The sequence below is a fragment of the Phascolarctos cinereus genome, unplaced genomic scaffold (assembly GCF_003287225.1).
Source record: "Phascolarctos cinereus isolate Bilbo 61053 unplaced genomic scaffold, phaCin_HiC Scaffold_4;HRSCAF=312, whole genome shotgun sequence".
NCBI classification, from domain to species: Eukaryota; Metazoa; Chordata; class Mammalia; order Diprotodontia; family Phascolarctidae; genus Phascolarctos; species Phascolarctos cinereus.
Genome location: NW_027555847.1, coordinates 504314858 through 504332786, shown reverse-complemented (window position 1 = coordinate 504332786; position 17929 = coordinate 504314858). Strand labels below are relative to the sequence as shown.

The window sequence follows — 17929 nt, the reverse complement described above, 5'->3', positions numbered from 1 at the left end:
GTTGTGAGTGAGGTTGAAGTGGAAAAGGGATCTTCCTTTTACCTTATCAGGAGAATGTCATAAGCTGATACCTAAACTCATTGAAGCTATTAAAGCATCAAACCATGTAAGTCAAACATGAATGGAATGCTCTTGGATTACAAATGTATATTTAAACTTATTTTACCAAGTGGTTCTTAAGATTAATTTTAAGAAGGTGGTAGAGACTTTGGTGATGATGGTGGTGGTGGTGGTAGGGCAGGGAGCAAAAATCAGAGCTAAGGAAAGAAATGGGCACTTTAAAAAATGGTCTTCCAGAAAAATGGTCTTCTGAGATATTATTGCTATCAACTTTGTAGCCCTCTGCCAGTCACCTAATTTAAACAATGAAGAACATTTTCTAGGACCAGAGGGGAAAGGGAAAGTTATAGAATTTTGGAGCTGGAAGGAATCCTAGATGTCTTTGATCCCTGCCTCCCATTATTGTTGTTGTTCAGTCATTTTGATTCTTTGTGACCCTATTTGGGTTTTCTTTACAGAGATAATGGAATGGTTTGCCATTTCCTTCTCCAGCTCATTTTACAAATGAGGAAACTGAGGCAAACAGGTTTAATTGACTTGTCCAGGGGCACACAACTAGTAAGTGTCTGAGGCCAGATTTGAACTCAGGAAGAAGGCCCATCACTCTACTGCACCAGCTCACTGCCCACCCTCACCCCCATTATGCAGATGGGAAAACTGAGGTTCATAGAATTGAAATGTCTTGCCCAGAAGTGACAAAGTTAGGATTAGTCCCTGGGTCTTGTTTACTGGTGCTCTTAGAGCTATTACTTTCTGCCTTATGTAAGTTGTAGACCACCCTATCCTTGTAAGGAGAGAGAGAGAGAGGAAGGGAGAGAAAGACAGACAGAGAATAAGACAAGAACGTGTTACTGAATGAGGAAACTCCTTCCAATGCAAGTTGACACCTTCACTATAATTTATACTCCTAGGACTTTCTTGGAACACTGAGACATTAAGTGACTTGCCCAGTATGTGTCAAAAGTAGAACTTGAAACACACACGCACACACACACACACACACACCCCCTCTTCCTGGTTTCAAGGCCAGTTTTCTGTGACCTGGGCCACTCTGCCCCTGTCTTTGAGCTTGTGGGAAAAACCAACAACAACCGAGAATTGCTTTGCATAAATACATCTGGAAAAATGAATTTGTGGTTTTGAGAACCAAGGCGTTCTCAGCAGGATGTAATGGATAGATGACCAGAAGGAGAGTCAGAAGATCGGCATTTAGATGCCAGCACTGGGGCTTCCTAGCTGTGTAGGCAATTCACTGAAACTCTCTGAGCCTTAGTTCCCCCCACCCCGATCCTGCCTCCCCAAAGGGGAAAAACATACTGCCTGCCCTCACAGAGTTGTGAAGAAATTACTTTACAAATCCTAAAACTCTTTATGAAGATCAGTTGTTATTAAATTATTGTTACAGTTTTCAGACAACAAACCTATATAAATACATATATGTGTGTGTGTATGTACACACGCACACACATATACATTAGCAGAACTTGTGCATTAAGTCAATCACTTAATCAGTAAGCATTTATCTTAGCCCCTGGTAATTAAAAAAAAAAGACAAAAGTAAAACAATATTTAATAGAAGATACAACATGTATACTTATAAATATATATAGAATATGAACAAAATGAATGTAATAATCAAATTTTGTGCATAGAGTCCAGAAGAATTCATTCATTCAGTGACATTTATTAAATCCTTTGTGGGCCAGGCGCTATGGTAGATACATAGAAAAGAGAGAAACAAAGTACTCTTTGTCCCTTTTGCATGTATCACATATCTTTCTCTACCAGCTGGGAGTAGATAACTCATTTAGGTAGTATGATGAAATTTACAGTGTTTGTTTCTTCAGTAATCCTATGGGTGGGGCAGCTAAAGTACCAGGCCTGGAGTTAGGAAGACTTCTTTTCCATATTTCAAATCTGGCCTCAGACACTTCCTAGCTGTGTGACCCTGGGCAAGTCATTTAGCCCTGTTTGCCTCAGTTTCTTCATCTGTCAAATGAGCCAGAGAAGGAAATGGCAAACCACTCTAGTATCTTTGCCAAGAAAACCCCAAAGGGGGTCATGAAGAGTTGGACATGTCTGAAAAACAACAAAATCCTATGAGAAGGTAGCACAAGCTTTTGTATCCCCTTAAAAGATTAGGAGAATGAGATTCAGGAAGGTTGCAAGTGGGGCTGGCCCTACCCCTATCCATAAAGATAGGGAATGAAAGGTATAAGACTAAACCCCGAAGAAAGAGCATTTTGCATGAACACATCCAAATGTCTCCAGCAAAGTATAGGCAGTGGCCTCCCCTGGTTGGGGCCCAGAAAAGAATAATCTCATCTCTAGGGTGGAGATAGCATGTGGGGGAGGTAGAAGGATGGCTACAGAACTATAAGTGCCCCAGGCCTTCAAATATATCAGCAGATTCCTTCATTGGATCTAAAATTGTGCAGAGCAGAGATCTGCTTTTAAAAGTTTCCTACTCTCTGCATGTCTCTACAAACATTCCTGACAAATACCTAAAATCAGTGTGCTCTGATTATTTCCTTTACCTGTGAGCCCTTGAAAGGTCAGAAAATTGTTGATACGTGTAAAATTTCATGAAATTAAACAAATACTTGGATTCACAGGGAAGACAGCTAAAATCTAGATTGCTTTTTTATTTTCCATGACATATTACATGTAAGAGGTTGTATTGGGGCAGAGAGGAGAAGATTTTAAAACTCTTGGGTATATGTACCTTTAAAAAAATCACACCCTACAAGTCAGAACATGTTCTATACAGATAAACATGCAATATCATTGGAGATTGAGAAAGACTGGATTGGTCTTCTTGACATATGGACATCACAGAACTCCCTGAGCCATATCAATCTTCCTTGAGTTGTAGAAGACGAGGGAAAGATTTGAAACTCTTTCCGTTTTTACAGCTGATTAGCTCCTTCTAGTGATAGACACTGGGAGGTTTTTTTCCCCTTTGGTTCTGCTAATCTGCTCTTGCTCTGACTACTCATATGTGACTCCTTGGATTCATTCCCCTCTTAGGTCTCAGAGGCAGGGAAGAATTGAAGTTGCTATTTTGTGTCATATAAGGACAGAGTCTAAGGACAGAGAGTTGTTTTGGTTTTTTTTGCCTTTGCAGTAAAATTGTAAGCCTTTTTCACATTACTTTATCCAGAAGCCACGTCTTAAGTGAAAGTAAAAAATTGGCACTTATGGCTAGATCCTTCCTGATTGTAATGAACATGGTATCTGAACAATTTTCTTTTAGAACTTGACTTAGAGTCTAGGGCCAGATGGGTGGCTTTGGTTCCTTCAGCATAAGGTCCTTCCATTGTAGCTTGAATTGATATAATTCAGCAAACATCTATCATGTCTACTGACACTGAGGAAATAAACACAAAAATGAGAGCCCTATCCCTTAAGGGAATAGCATTTTACTGATGGAGATGGGAGATGCAACACACATACAAATAAGTCAATATAAGGTCATTTCAGGAGAACGTATAACCAACAGGAGAGTGGCACCAAGTTGTGGATGGATAAGGAAAAACTTCTTATAGGAGGTAGGTTTGATGCCTTCCAGGCATCAAAGACAACCTGGGCAAAAGTACTGAAGTGGGGAAATGAAAGCTGAATTAGGAGGACACTTTGGTAGGCCAATCTGGATAAAATATAACGTTGGTTGGTTGACCAAAATGATGTCACTATGTTGAGGTAAAGGTACGGTGTGTTAGATTTTGGCGGATCAGACCAATAAATACTAGCTCAAAAGGCCCTACCGCAGGTATCTGGAGCAGAGATGTGTCTGAAGGAAGTAATATGAAATAAGTCTGGAAAGGCATATGGGAGTTAGATTATGGAGGGCTTTTGATGCCTAAGTGAGAAGTTTGAATTTGTCCTAGAAGCAGTAGGGAACCACAGAAGATTCCTGAGCAAAGGGGTGAGGTGATCTGACCTGTGGTTTAGGAAAATTATTTTTGACAGTTGATTGGGTTTGAAAAGGAGAAGAGCTATTATGTATAAATGATAGCTTGTGGGAATGGAAAGATCAAGTGAAAGTTTTGTGGAGATAAGGGAGAGCTGGACATGTTGGTAGGTTGTAACAGGAAAGGAACCAGTAGAGACATGAAAGAGGAAGGGAAGAAGGTGATCAAAATTCAGTTAAATCAATTTCAATAAACAGACGTTTACTAAGTGCCTGCTGTGTGCAGACTGTTGTGTTAGGAGGTAGGGGGTGGGGAATGGGGGAGGGGTGGCAGATACAGGCTTTACCCTCACAGAATTCACGTTCTAGTGAAGATAATAGCGGACATTCCTATTACTCTTTACAGTCATTTTCTTCTTTATTCTCACAACCACCCTGTGAAATAGACATTGTGAGTGTATATTACTTCTGTTTTACAGATGAGGAAACTGGACCTCGAAAAAATGAATGACCCGGGGCAAGACACTTAACCCTGTTTGCCTCAGTTCCTCATCTGTAAAAGGAGCAGAAGGAAATGGCAAACAGCTCCATTATCTTTGCCAAAAAAACCTCAAATGGGGACACAAAGAGTCAAAAGTGATTGAACATAGCCTCTATGATAAAATATAAACCAAACTTCTGTGTTTGGCTTTTAAAACCTTTTACAACTTGATCCCAAAAAAGGTTTCCATTCTCATTATTTATTACTTCCTTCTGTCACTCTGCAGTCTAGTCAAACTGGGTTTCTTGTTTTATACATACACACATACACAGAATTCCACCTCAGTCACCATGTCTTCACCCTGGCTGTCCCCCTTCTCATCTCTGTCTCAAAGAATTTCTTACTTCCTTCAGTACTCATTTCAAAATTTACCTTTCACCTGAAGCCTTTCCTGATCCCTTCTCCCAAATACTGGTTGCTCTCTATCTTTAAACAGCCTTGTGTTTTATTTTGTATTTATTCTGCATATATAGAAGGACATTCTAATGTCCATTAGAAAGGCATTATGGGTACGAGTCCTAGCCTTAAAGTCAAACAGGGCAGGGTTTAAAAGGCACTTATGTGGGCATGTCACTTAATCTCTCCAGGCCTCTTCTATAAAATGAGGTTTGGACTTGATGTCTTCTGATACTCCCAGCTCTAAGCCTATGATCCCATTATCCATGTTGTTTCCACCACAGACTGCAAGCTCCTTGGGAGCACATAGTAGGTAAACTGCAGGTTCTTAAATGCTTATTGATTATTATTAGTTTACAAGACTTACAATTCATCCCATGAATTTCCAGGATGCAGGGAGATAAAAGGCAAGATATATAAAATAGCAAACCAGGAGTAGAGGGAAGGAATTATGTGTCCAGAAGTCAAGAAGGAAAGCATATAAATTTGTCACCAGTTTCATACAGGACAGCAGCCATTAAGTGTATAGAAGACAAGGAATTCCTAGAAATAAGCATTTAAAGGAGCTTTGGCTCATCAGCGAGGGTCAAAGGTTGTGGATCACGTTCCAGTGTCAAGGAGCAGAGTTTGAAATTCTTCAAGGCACAGGTGAATGACTGGTCAGCAACCAGGCCTGGGGTGTAGTTCTGGAGAGGAGAGGAAAGGACAGACAGATAAAGAAACATTTTTTTCCGAGGAGTATAATGAGTGACCATGAGAGGAGCTGAGAACCACTGTTTTATAGACTTACTGAAATATGGATTTTCATGTAAAACTCAAGCTATTCTGATGGCCTTTCAATACCACAAAGATGTTTATCAGAGGACCAACCTAGGAGCTCTGACTACAGAAAGGATAATTTCAAGGCTATTCCTACCCAAATGTTCTGTATCAAATCTCGCATTTTGATATTAGAAGTAACTTAGAACACTGTCAATTGGTCTTCTAAGACATTTTGCTATATACTAGAGGTTCCTAGCCTGGGGTCTGGGAACTTTTTTCTTTATTATATTAATACATATATTTCAGTATCTTTTTAAAAATCATATATATGTACATCTATAGACATATACATATACTCACATCTGTGACTTTTTTTTCAGTTGTATTTGACTCTTTCTGACCCTTTTTGGGGTTTTCTTGACAAAGATGCTGGATTAGTTTACCATTTCCTTCCCCAGCTCGTTTTACAGATGAAGAAACTGAGGCAAACAGGGTTAAGTGACTTGGCTAGGTTCACACAGCTAGGAGGTGTCTGGGGCCATATTTGAACTCTGGAAAGGTCTTCCTAATTCCAGGCCGCCACTCTATCCACTGCACCAGCTAGCTGCACAAGGAGTCAGGAAGACCTCAGTTCAGCCTCAGATAATTATTAGTTGTGTGACTCTGGGCAAGTCATGTGCCAGTCTAAGCTATCGGGGCAGAAATTATATAAAATTAGCTTGGAAAGATGGCTTTTCTACTCACCTTATATTGTAATTTATTCTTGGTTTTCTCTGTCCCTATTAATGCTTTTGTAAAATAAACATATCCACTTCCTCTTTGTGCCATCTTAAATTATAAAAATTTGAATTCATAAAAAATATTAATAATAATCTGGACGGAGATTAATGGAGAGACAAGCAGTAGAGAATGGATCAGAAAAAGATACTAGGGCAGCTAGGTTGCACAGTGGTTAGAGCATCGGCCCTGAGGTCAGGAGGACCTGAGTTCAAATCCGGCCTCAGACCAGACACTTGACACTTACTAGCTGTATGACCCTGGGCAAGTCACTTAACCCCAGTTGCCTTTAAAAGAAAGGAAGAGAGAGAGAGAGAGAGAGAGAGAGAGAGAGAGAGAGAGAGAGAGAGAGAGAGAGAGACAGAGAGAGAGAGAGAGAAAGAAAGAAAGAAAGAAAGAAAGAAAGAAAGAAAGAAAGAAAGAAAGAAAGAGAGAGAGAGAGAAAGAAAGAAAGAAAGAGAGAAAGAAAGAAAGAAAGAAAGAAAGAAAGAAAGAAAGAAAGAAAGAAAGAAAGAAAGAAAGAAAGAAAGAAAGAAAGAAAGAAAGAAAGAAAGAAAGAAACTAGAAAAAACCCCTGAGCTACTCAGATCTTTTAGAATGCAGTAAGGAGTCAGTGCTTCTAACAATTATATTCCACAGCTTCATGTCAAAGGGTGAAACTAAGAACTTTTGAGATGTTTATATGCAGATGCACTGTGGGATAGTAGACAGAATGTTGGATTTAAGATTCAAAAGAAACATGGGCAGCTCACTTAAAGTCTCTGTGCCCTAGTTTCTGCGTCTGTGGAAGGGTGATAATAATGCCAGTAGCCCTTAACAAGGTTGTTGTGAGCAGAGCTATAGCTTGGGCAGGGTGACCAAGACCTTGTCCAGAGTGCTAACATTTAGGACGTAGACTTCCTCATTGTCGTGTTAGTTGTCTGGCTTGCCATTCTTATGCCCCGTGGTTCTCCATTGGTAACCCTTTGCTCCATTGCGATGCTCCTCACCTGTCATATCTGCCCCACTTCCTGCTTGGCATTGCAAGGCCTAAGGCCTCTTCTTCTGGTGATGCTGTACTTGACCAGAATGAACTGTCTTCTGCAACCTTCACCCAACTACGACAGAATAAACTTGCCCCAGGCAAGAGGATTCCTAGCTATAGCTCTAGCGAGGATCAAGTGATACACTTCATAAGATGTTTTGAAAAACCATAAGTGTTACGTAGATATCAGAAATTTAAAAAAAAAAAGATTATTGGGGAGGCAGTGAGCTAATTTTTTCCTAGTAGTCCAGCTGCTAATGTGTTGGGGGTGAAAATACACAATAATATCATGGACTTCGTGAAGATTGAAGAGAGGAGAATCAAAAATTTCGTTTTAAATTTTTCAGAAGGGTAGCTTTAGTTTGTAATTCCAAAGACCTGGTTATAGCTGCAGGAACTGAAAGGAAGGGTCACTGGCTCCACCTTCCTCCTTCAGACTTACTTAAGTTCCAGGTTAATTTTCATTGGCTTAGCCCTATGTGCCAGAGGCACGATGGGAGTTGAAAAGAATTCACTTACTCCAGGCTACATATCAAACAGGCTTGAGGAATTTCTTGCTGAAGGGTAATAAATTGGGCGAAGGAAAGACTTTGATCAGAGGAGCCATTTTCTCTGCTGGGCCAGTGTAGCTGTTATCCTCAGTAACAAAGGAGCTGAAAGATGTGAGGATTAGCCCTAGACATTTTTTGGAGGGGAAAGAATCCGAAAAGAGATAACATTCCTTCTAAGTAAGAAGAACCCTTAACAGCTGAAGGCAGCTTCAATAGATAGTGGAAGCTTAGGCCAGAGACTAGCCGCAGGTCCTGGTAAGGGCTCATGTTTACTTAGGGCTTTAGTTGTTCAGTCCTGTCAGACCCTCTGTGAACCCATTTGAGGTTTTCTTGGCAAAGATGCTTGAGTATTCTTCTCCAGTTCATTTTACAGATAGGGAAACTGAGGCAGAGTTAGGTGACTTGCCTGGCGTCACGCAGCTAATAAGTGTTGGAGGCCAGATTTGAACTCAGGAAGATGAAATTTCCTGTCTCCAGGCCTGGCACGCCATCCACTGTGCCACCTAGCAGCCGTAAGATGCTTTTCACAAATCTGTCAATCTCTCAGTCAACAATGATTTCTTAAATGCCAGTAATATGCCAGGCATTGAGGTTTCAAGTACTGAGAATGAAGCAGTCCCTGCTTGCAAGGACTTTATATTCTATTGGGAGAAATAACAATTACATATATAAATACACAGAGCATAAATATAATGTGAATAAAGGTAAACGTACCCTGTTAACTAATGCTATTGTCCCTATTTTCCAGATGAGAAAGTTAAAATTCAGAAAAGTTTAAGTGGTTTACATAGGGTTAATAAGTATCTGAGTGAAGATCTGAAACCAAGTCTTCCTGACTGTGCCACCCTGATGCCTGATAATGCTCACAGTTTGGCCAAGAGAAAACTTGGCAACACGTGACAGCAGCAGTTCTGTTTGAGGTAGTTAGGTTGTACAGTGGATGGAATACTGGACCTTGACTTAAATTCATATTCAGCCTCAGACACTTAGTAGCTGTGTAACCCTAGGCAAGTCACTCCTCTATCTACCTCAGTTTCCTCATCTGTAAAATGAGGGTAATGATAGTGGCTGCCTTGCAGGGTTGTTGTGAGAATCAAATGAGATATTTGTAAAGCACTTAGCACAGTGCCTGACACACAGTAGGCATTTAATACATGCTTATTCCCTTCCCTCCCCCTTCCTTCTGTGGAGAAGCAGCAAGTGGAAGCTTTAAGGGGCAGAGAAGGGCCACCCTTGCTCTGCCTTCCTGCAGCTATCCTCATATGATTGTCTTCTTTGTAAGTTATTCTGTTTAATCGTGTAATTTCCCTGCTAGATTCAGGGAAGGGGATTTGTTCTGGAGGGGCTACAGGTAATAGCAGGGTTTTCCCCGCAGACTTCCATGGCTGTTAACAGCAGCATTCACCTTCATGGGACAGAGCATTTGGTTAGATACATTTTCTGTTCACATGTCTTCAACTGCTTTTACAGACCCTTCAAAGCTTCAGAACTACTTCTGATTCCAACTGTAGGGGGGAATAGGGGCACAGGAAGGGTTGGAAGTTAAACAGAGAAATGAAACACTTATGTTTGCTCTTCAAACTTGAGATGGGGAACATGCAAGAAGGAAAAATGTTTTTACTAAATCCAGGATCTTGTTAACAATAAGGCTCATTTTAACGGTACTCCACAGATCAGGAATCGGCATTTAAAGTAGTTTGTTTCTTCACCTAATGTTCTTTCTTTGTATTTATACATGCAAATACAAAATACATGTATTTTTTTTTCCTTTGGGCAGGTGTTCTTGTAGACTTGGGTCTGGAAGAAAATGGAGCAGCTTATCAGAGAGCGGAGAAATATGTTGTTCGGCTAGACAATGAGATTCAAAGCAAGTTTGAAGTTTTTATGAGAAGGGTCAAACAAAATCCATACACACTATTTGTCTTGGTTCATGACAACTCTCATGTGGAGCTGACAAGGTGATTGCTTCAGAGTGAGCAAGTAAAAAGCTACTTCTGTGGCCAGGGTCATGGGACCTTAAGCAGTTTTCAAAAGATGGTGGTTAAGAGAACCCAGGGCCCCTAACCTCTGGTATCTCCTCATATACCTTTGTTCTTGACCCTAATGACAACTTTTTAAATTCCTTTAATTATCAAGGCAGTGATTCAGCAAGTATTTATTAAGTGCCTGCTATGTGCCATACATTGTACTAAATGCCAGGGCTACAAAAAAGGGGCAAATAGTCCCTGCCTTTGAGAGCCGCAGCCTCCTTCTAATGGGGGAGACAACATGCACATCACCAGGTATGTGCAAGGTAGGTACAGAGAATATAGAAGCTGATCTCAGGGGAAAACATTAGCTACTCAGGGGACTTGGGAAAGGCTTCCTGTAGAATGTAGGATTTGAAATGAATTTTGTAGGAAGCTAGGAAAACTAAGAGATGGGAGGGGGCGAAGGAAAGGGAGTGAACAAGCATTTATTAAGCATCCAGTTATGCCAGGCATGGTGGTATGTGCTTAACAAATATTTAAGGAGGTGGAGGAGAGCATACAGGCATGGAAGACAGCCATCTAGATAGATAGATAGATAGATAGATAGATAGATAGATAGATAGATAGATAACAGCAGACAGACAGAGAGTAGGGTTAGTTGGAATGGGTCAGAAATTCTTATTCACAGTAATATTGCTTTAAAGTAGGGATTCTTAGCCTTTTATGTGTCATGGACCCTTTTTGGCAGTCTAATAAAGTTTATGGATCCCTTCTCAAAAGAATGTTTTTAGATGCATAAAATAAAATATACAAGATTGCAAAGAAAACCAATTATATTGAAAATTAGTTATAAAAATATTTTTAAAAATGAATTCACATACATACCCAGGTTAAGAAGCATCATGGAACTCAAAAGTTCTTTCTCAGGGGTAGAAAATAAGGGGTTTTTAGGAGAAGTAAGTATTGGAAAGGGAAATTGACAAAACTTTTCTTTTCATAAGCTTTCCCTCTCCTTTGCTTTCTTTAAATTCAGTTTTATCTGGCCTCAGATATTTACTAGCTGTGTGGCCCTGGGCAGCTCACTTAACCCTATTTGCCTCCATTTCTTCATCTGCCAGATGATCTGGAGAAGGAAATGGCAAACCCACTCTAGTATCTTTGCTGAGAAAACCCCAGATGGGGCCATGAAGAATCAGATACAACTGAAATTACTTTTAAAAAAAAGACATTTATTTGTAGGCATATACATATCCATACATATGTGTATATGTGCAGTTCTTCAGTCTGCACTCAGAGTCTATCAGACCTCTCTGTGGAGATGGACAGCATCTTTCATCATAAGCTCTCTGGAGCTGTGGTTTGTTAATATGTTGAGTAGATGAGATAAGTCTTTCCTCTCATTTTCTTTCCTTTCTTCCTGTCTTCTTTTTTTTCTTCTTCCTCTCTTTCCTTCTCCCTTGAATACTCCTTTTCTCTATTTTTAAAAAATCTTTTTTTCTTTTTCCATTTTGATCAAAAGATTACTGAGTATTTAAGAAACCCAAATATTTGATCTTCTTTCCTCTTGTTGTCAGACCTAGACATAAAACAGACCTATCAGCTTCTCCAGTGTCAGTTTCACCAGGAACTAGCATATATCTCCTGTAGGTTTCATTAATAACGGGGCTATGAGTTCAGAGAATACCAAACTGATTTTTTTTTTGGCTAGGCAGTCGGATTAAGTGACTTGCCCAGGGTCACACAGCTAGTAAGTGTTATATGTCTGAGGTCAGATTTGAACTCAGGTCCTCCTGAATCCAGGGCCGGTGCTCTATCCACTGCACCACCTAGCTGCCCCCCAAACTTTCTTCTAATCAACTAGCATTTATTAAGTGCCTGCTTTGTTCTAGTAATTAATTTCAGTAGCTCAAAAGAAATGTGAGATGCTCAAATTTAGACATCTGCACTCCAAATGTTTGTTTAGACTATTTATGCCCAACCTGTAGAGCATTCCAAGCTTGTGTTGGTCTGATCAGCCACAGTTGGACATGCTGTGCCTTAACTCCAACATAGCAATGTCATTTTGGTCCTCTTTGAGCATCAACTTTTAACCTAATACATAAGATGTTAATTTTTAACCCTTGCTGATTTTCACAGTGTCATCTCGGGCTCCCTGTCCCATGGAGAGCCGAGTCATGGGTTGGCTGATAGAGTTATTAATTGCCGAGAAGTCCTCGAAGCCTTCAACCTTCTGGTGCTCCAGGTTAGCTCCTTCCCATATGCCATGCAAACGCAACAGTCCAGAATAAGCTCTGCCAATGAGGTGCACTGGATACCACTGGATAGTGTGGTAAGTTTGCTTTTGTCTGCCCAAGAAACCTTGCTAGGCATGGCCTTCCCCTAGAAGTTTGGAAGATGTAATAATGGTCATTGTTATTAAAGTACTGAAAATCGGAGTATGAATGTGGCCTTGGCCAAGGGTCTCCTTGTTCTTAATAATAATAGCAAGCATTTATGTAGTACTTTAAAGTTTACAAAGTGCTTACCACTACAGTTTTCCTATTTTATCCCTGAAAGATATTGTCACCATTTTATAGAGGAGGAAACCAGGACACAAAGAGGTTGTGACTGCCTGGGGTCACATAGCTAGTAAGTGTCTCAGACTGGATTTGAACACAAGTCTTCCAGACTCCAGGTCCAATGCTTTTTTCCACCACACTGGATAGCTGCCAGATGTAAAAGGCTCTCAGCAGTAACTAGTTAGATTTTTAAATTCTTTGGCAGTCTTTTGAAAGTAGTGGCTATAATTACAATGTATTCAGGGGTCTGCCCTTCTAATATTACCTACCTCAGAGTAGAGGAAAGCACTTTGAATGTTGCAAAGGTACTATATAAACATGAGTTCTTGTGTTACTACACCAGAATATTCCATAATGTCTTTTTTATTTTAAAGATATGACCCCAGTGAGAAACCTGGGACCTATGTTCTTTCTGCTATTTTCTAACACATTTTAATATTTTGAAACTGTGTTACTATTGCCCTTTGATGATTGAACCCTCCATTTTTTCCTCTTAATTACTTTTATTTTAGAATTTGGTTGAAATAAGAACCTAGAGATGTTACATTCAAGAACTTAGTAGTAACATTGAACAATGGGAAGTAAAGATAACATTTTCTTATACTCCTTAATCCTTAAGTACCTAAGTCTTCTGGTCTCTCATGCTAGAAATAAATGCTGTAATATCTTAGCATGCTATATAAAATATAAAATAGGAAAGCTAAACATTTCTCATTCTCTCTTTATAATGAAAACTGTATTACCTATTTTTAAAAAATCTTTCTTATTTTAAAAAGATCTAACTCAATAAATCTAGTGCACTAAAAAATTCTAGTCCAGGAATATTATCTGACTTTGGACCTAGCATTAGAGTTAGATAAGTTTCTTATGAGTTAGATAAATTTCTATTCACTTTGCCCTCCCCTGTCAGTATTTTGATCTTTATAGTTAGGTAAACAAGCATGAATAGCTATGTTATCAGAAATACATTACTTAAATAATTTCTTTAGGTTGTATAATTTTCAGGTATAAATACTTTATTATTTGTTATCCTAAAAATCGACATTTTCCCTCTATATATAAGTCATTAACTAGATATGAGGTAACAGGTAATCATTCTACCCCCAAAGTCAGAAACCCAGAATTTGCCTAGGTTCCTACTGAATCAATCTCTCAAAGCATGCAACTGATTATAGAACTGGTATTAAAAAAAAGGTGTTTATTTTGCACTAAAAGTGAGGTCTTGACAACACATTGAATATATGGTTCCAAGGAATGTTAGAGGAGGATAAACCTATCTTTATTCACCTTACTTGGTCTTTTCCTAGAAGGGAAGGCTAGAGGATGTATAACTAGCTGCTCATGTCTTTGACAGGAGCTAATAGAAGGAGAAAACTAAAATTACCATTCCTAAAGTTGTTCCAGTGAGAGTAGGACAAGAAGAAATTTTATACTAGAATAAATTTGTAGGGTGCATAGCAGAGAAACCACCAACAAGGAAATGCTTCTACTTAACTTCAGAGCTACCATCATGAAAGATATGTAATGGAAAATAGAAACACGGTATATAGAATTGTCAAAGTGAAAGTAGGATTCAAGACATTTTAAACATGTAACAAAGTAAAAATTGAGAATGTTATGCACCTACCACCCTAATAGTCAATGCTGAAAGCACAAACAGAAGCCTGGTCAGGCCCTTTATTCTTCTGCATTGGTGTAAAAAGGGATAAAGGGAGATAAGAATCGCAGTGTTTAGACCACCAGTAAACTTAAACTTTACTGTTGGCACTGTAAATGTGAGGTCCTTGTCTGAGGCATCTTTAATATTAATATTACTAAATACTAATGATCAATTATTAATATTACTGTAATATTTTATTGTTAGTATTATTATTAAGTCTTAATATTAATATTAATAGAGAACAAGACAACTACCTAAAGCAGTATTCTACAATAGACTACATTTTTACCATTTCCTAACTGACAGATGGGGAGACTGCAAGACCCCATTGTGCTAATTGTTTATCAATTACAAAAAAGTATTTGATTTGGTAGAACAAAATACTTTCTTACAGGATGTTTTACAACAAGGTGTTTTCCATCTATAAATCAAACTCATTGAAAAGTTTAAAAGTAATAATAACCCTATTCAGCACTCTCTGAGGATAAACATTGAAGCCAGGCATAAAACAGAGAGGCTCATCAGTGTGATGGGGGGAGACCCAGTATAGAGTCCAAGTTGAAGAAGGATCTGTTGAGAGTGAAGTTCTCCAGATACACTTGTTTGAAGATGGCACTGTTCCAATTAAGCCCCCCAATTAAAGATTCTCCTGGAAGAAGTCTGCAGTCACTCAAAGGAGTCTGGCCTGTCCATCCACTCAGAAAATAATAGTGGATGATGAATGTCCATCACCTAGATTATTACATGCAAAACAAAGACCTTTCTTTTTAATACCAACATTCTACTGGTGTTGCTCTATGGAAGCAAGCTGCAGAATTACATCCTACCACCATAAAAATGAGTGTCACCCAGAAAGCAGTGGAGAGGTATATGGTGGGAGGGAACAGGCTGTAACATATAGCCACTAAGGAACTGCCACACACACACACACACACACACACACACACAACACACACACACACACACATTTTAGAATTTTTTTCCACTAAAATGGTTCAAAGTTTGGTCATTTATAGGGAGTAAGCTTTAATTATCCAGAAAATTAACTCACGTGGAACATTGCGTCATCCAACAAAGCCACATAATCAAGGCAGTACTATAACTCTAACCCCTGAATTTTATCTATTTCTAAAGAGTTATTTGAATATATATGCAATACGTAGAAACTGCAGTAATTAAATTTTGAAGTTTTTATGACAGAAAATAATTTTTAATAGTAGCTAAAATTTATATAATGCTATATCGTTTACCAGTTTAACACGTTATCTTATTTGATCCTCTCACAACACACTGAGGTAAGAGAAATATCACTAATATTATTGAACCCATTTTGTACAGTGGGAGAAAACCAAGACGCAGGCAGGTTAAATGATTCGTCCAAGTCGCACAGCTAGTAAATGGCAGAGCCAGGACTCAGAACAAGATTTTCTGACCAGAAAATCCAGTCCATGTGAGGAAAAAAACAATTCCAGAAAAAAAATTTTTAAGAACGTGTTTTTTTCAGGGAACAATTTGAAGAAGGGAGAAAAAAAGAATACAGTTCTTTACTATTTAAATATCTAAGAGAATCACTTTAGAACTTTATTCATCCATCAAGTCCATTTGAGGCAGAACAAGATTTCTGTCAGTACCTCTGAAATCACAACCTCACAGCTGCTGAGCTGCTAATAAATCATAAGACGAAACAAAAGCTTTTCACCTTCCAAGGAATGACATCCTCACTGGATCTCTGTTTTCTCTCTCTCTCTCTCTCTTTTTTCTTTTCCAATTTAACTAGGACGACATGGGCAGTGATGAGAAGCTGTATTTTGGCTTGAATGAATACAGCAAGTCCCTGCAGTGGGGAATCACTAGTCCACTTCTAAGATGTGATGAAACGTTTGAGAAAATGGTCAACACGCTCTTAGAAAGGTAAATAATGAGAAAGCGTAACCTTTGATCCAGCTATAGACTCGTGTCTGAAATAGGCAAGAACATGGTGAATCCCAGTGTTGTGCTGGATGGGGTATAAGTTGTGAAAATGATATTTTGAAGGACTAGAATAAAATTAGTTTTTTTTGTGATGACCATTCATTCATGCTGGTAGAATAGCAGTGGGCATGGCCAAAACAGGGCTGAGGCCCTTCCTTCCTTCTACTGGATAATCTTGGCTTCATACTCAAATGCTACCACCTAGAGGTAAAAATAAAGAAAATTTCTCTCATCAAAGATTGTGAGCGAAGGTTGTGACCTTTCACATACTCTTTCTGGCTTCTCTAGTACTAAGTAGTCTTGCTCCTACCAGTTTGCTTCAATCTAATATGCACCAGTGGATTAGGTACAAGACCAAACTTCATTGTGGTGTGAGGAAATCTGGTGTATAAAATACATACTACAAAAGAGCTGGGATTTCATAGCTGTGCAGTCCAAGGCCCTTCCACACCTTAGCAGATAGTTTCATGAACTACTATGGCTAAAAATATTTATCACCTAGTAGCCAGTCTCTGGTGAGGGACATTTCTAGGCCCCACTTCAGATGACAGCCCATAGTTGAAGTCTTTCTACCTTCCACCCCTCTTTTGAACTTTTCTGTTTCTATCAAGGGTGCAACCATCCTTCTAGTCACCCAGGTTTATAACCTTCGTGTAATCCTCAATTCCTACTTTCCTTCACCATACATATCTAACCAGTTGCTAAATGTTATTGTTTCTACCTCTGAAACATCTCCCCCACCCATCCCCTTCTTTCTACTCACACAACAACTATTCTAGTTCAGATCTTCTTTACCTCTTTCCTAGTCAAATGACTCCTAATTGGCAGCCATGCTCAAGCCCCACCCCACCCCACACTTACCATCCCCTCAAACTATTGTCCAGTATCTCTCTTTCCTTTCACTACCAAACACCTTGGGGGAAAAAAACCTGTCTAAACTCATTGCATTCACTTTCTTGCCTCCCATTCATTTCTTAAGCTCTTGCATTGTAGCCTCTAACTTTACTCAACTGAAATGCTTCTCTCTGAAGTTACCAGATGATGTGTGGTAATTCACAAACCAACATGATGCCCTTCACTGTTTGTTTATAACTCTATGAAAGTTCACCCTGGGGCCCAAGTTGTCCAGGAATATATCCGGGAGCACCTCCTCACCAGGCCAGGTTTTCAAAGGCCAAGACTGTCCTCACCCAACCAGAATATCAGGGTACCTTAATCTAGCAGGATAGCACACATTCCATCCAATTAGTAAATATATCTTGCCAGTTAGCAACCAGAAGAGAAAGCTGAGAAGATAAGAGGCGTTATTGTGGGTCAGTGGGGAGCCTGGTGCATCACCAGGTTTGCTTGTTTTTACTCTTGCTTCTCCCAACCCAATCCCTCTGACTTGATCTGTTCTCATTTATACTCATTTAAATTTTGCCTCAGGCCACCTATTACAACAGTAACTCAAAGTCTCAAAGAAAGGTTCCATGAAGAATAACACAAGTTTATTTTACAACATTTTCCCTCGTTGAAGAAAGACCTAATTAGGGGGGAAAAAAAGACCACATTTCTACTCAGTCAAATGTTATTAATAGTTGTAAAATGCTTAGCATGGTGCCTGGTACATAGTAAGTGTTTTTTCCAGTGCTTAGCACAATGTCTGTCACATAGTAGGTGCTTAATAAATGTTTATTGACTGGCTGTCTGTACAGGAATGGGGGTGATATCAAGGGGAGGGTGGAGGGAGTAGAAAATGAACAA

At 39.2% G+C, this 17929-nt stretch overlaps 1 protein-coding gene across 1 annotated transcript in view; it reads left to right on the top strand.

Moving 5' to 3' along the window:
• GREB1L (GREB1 like retinoic acid receptor coactivator) overlaps positions 1 to 17929 on the top strand; it is a 130507-nt gene that overhangs the window by 69837 nt on the left and 42741 nt on the right. The window contains 3 exon segments of the mRNA XM_078153473.1: positions 9802 to 9982; positions 12131 to 12323; positions 15990 to 16123. Coding sequence (XP_078009599.1) covers positions 9802 to 9982; positions 12131 to 12323; positions 15990 to 16123 — 508 coding nt within the window.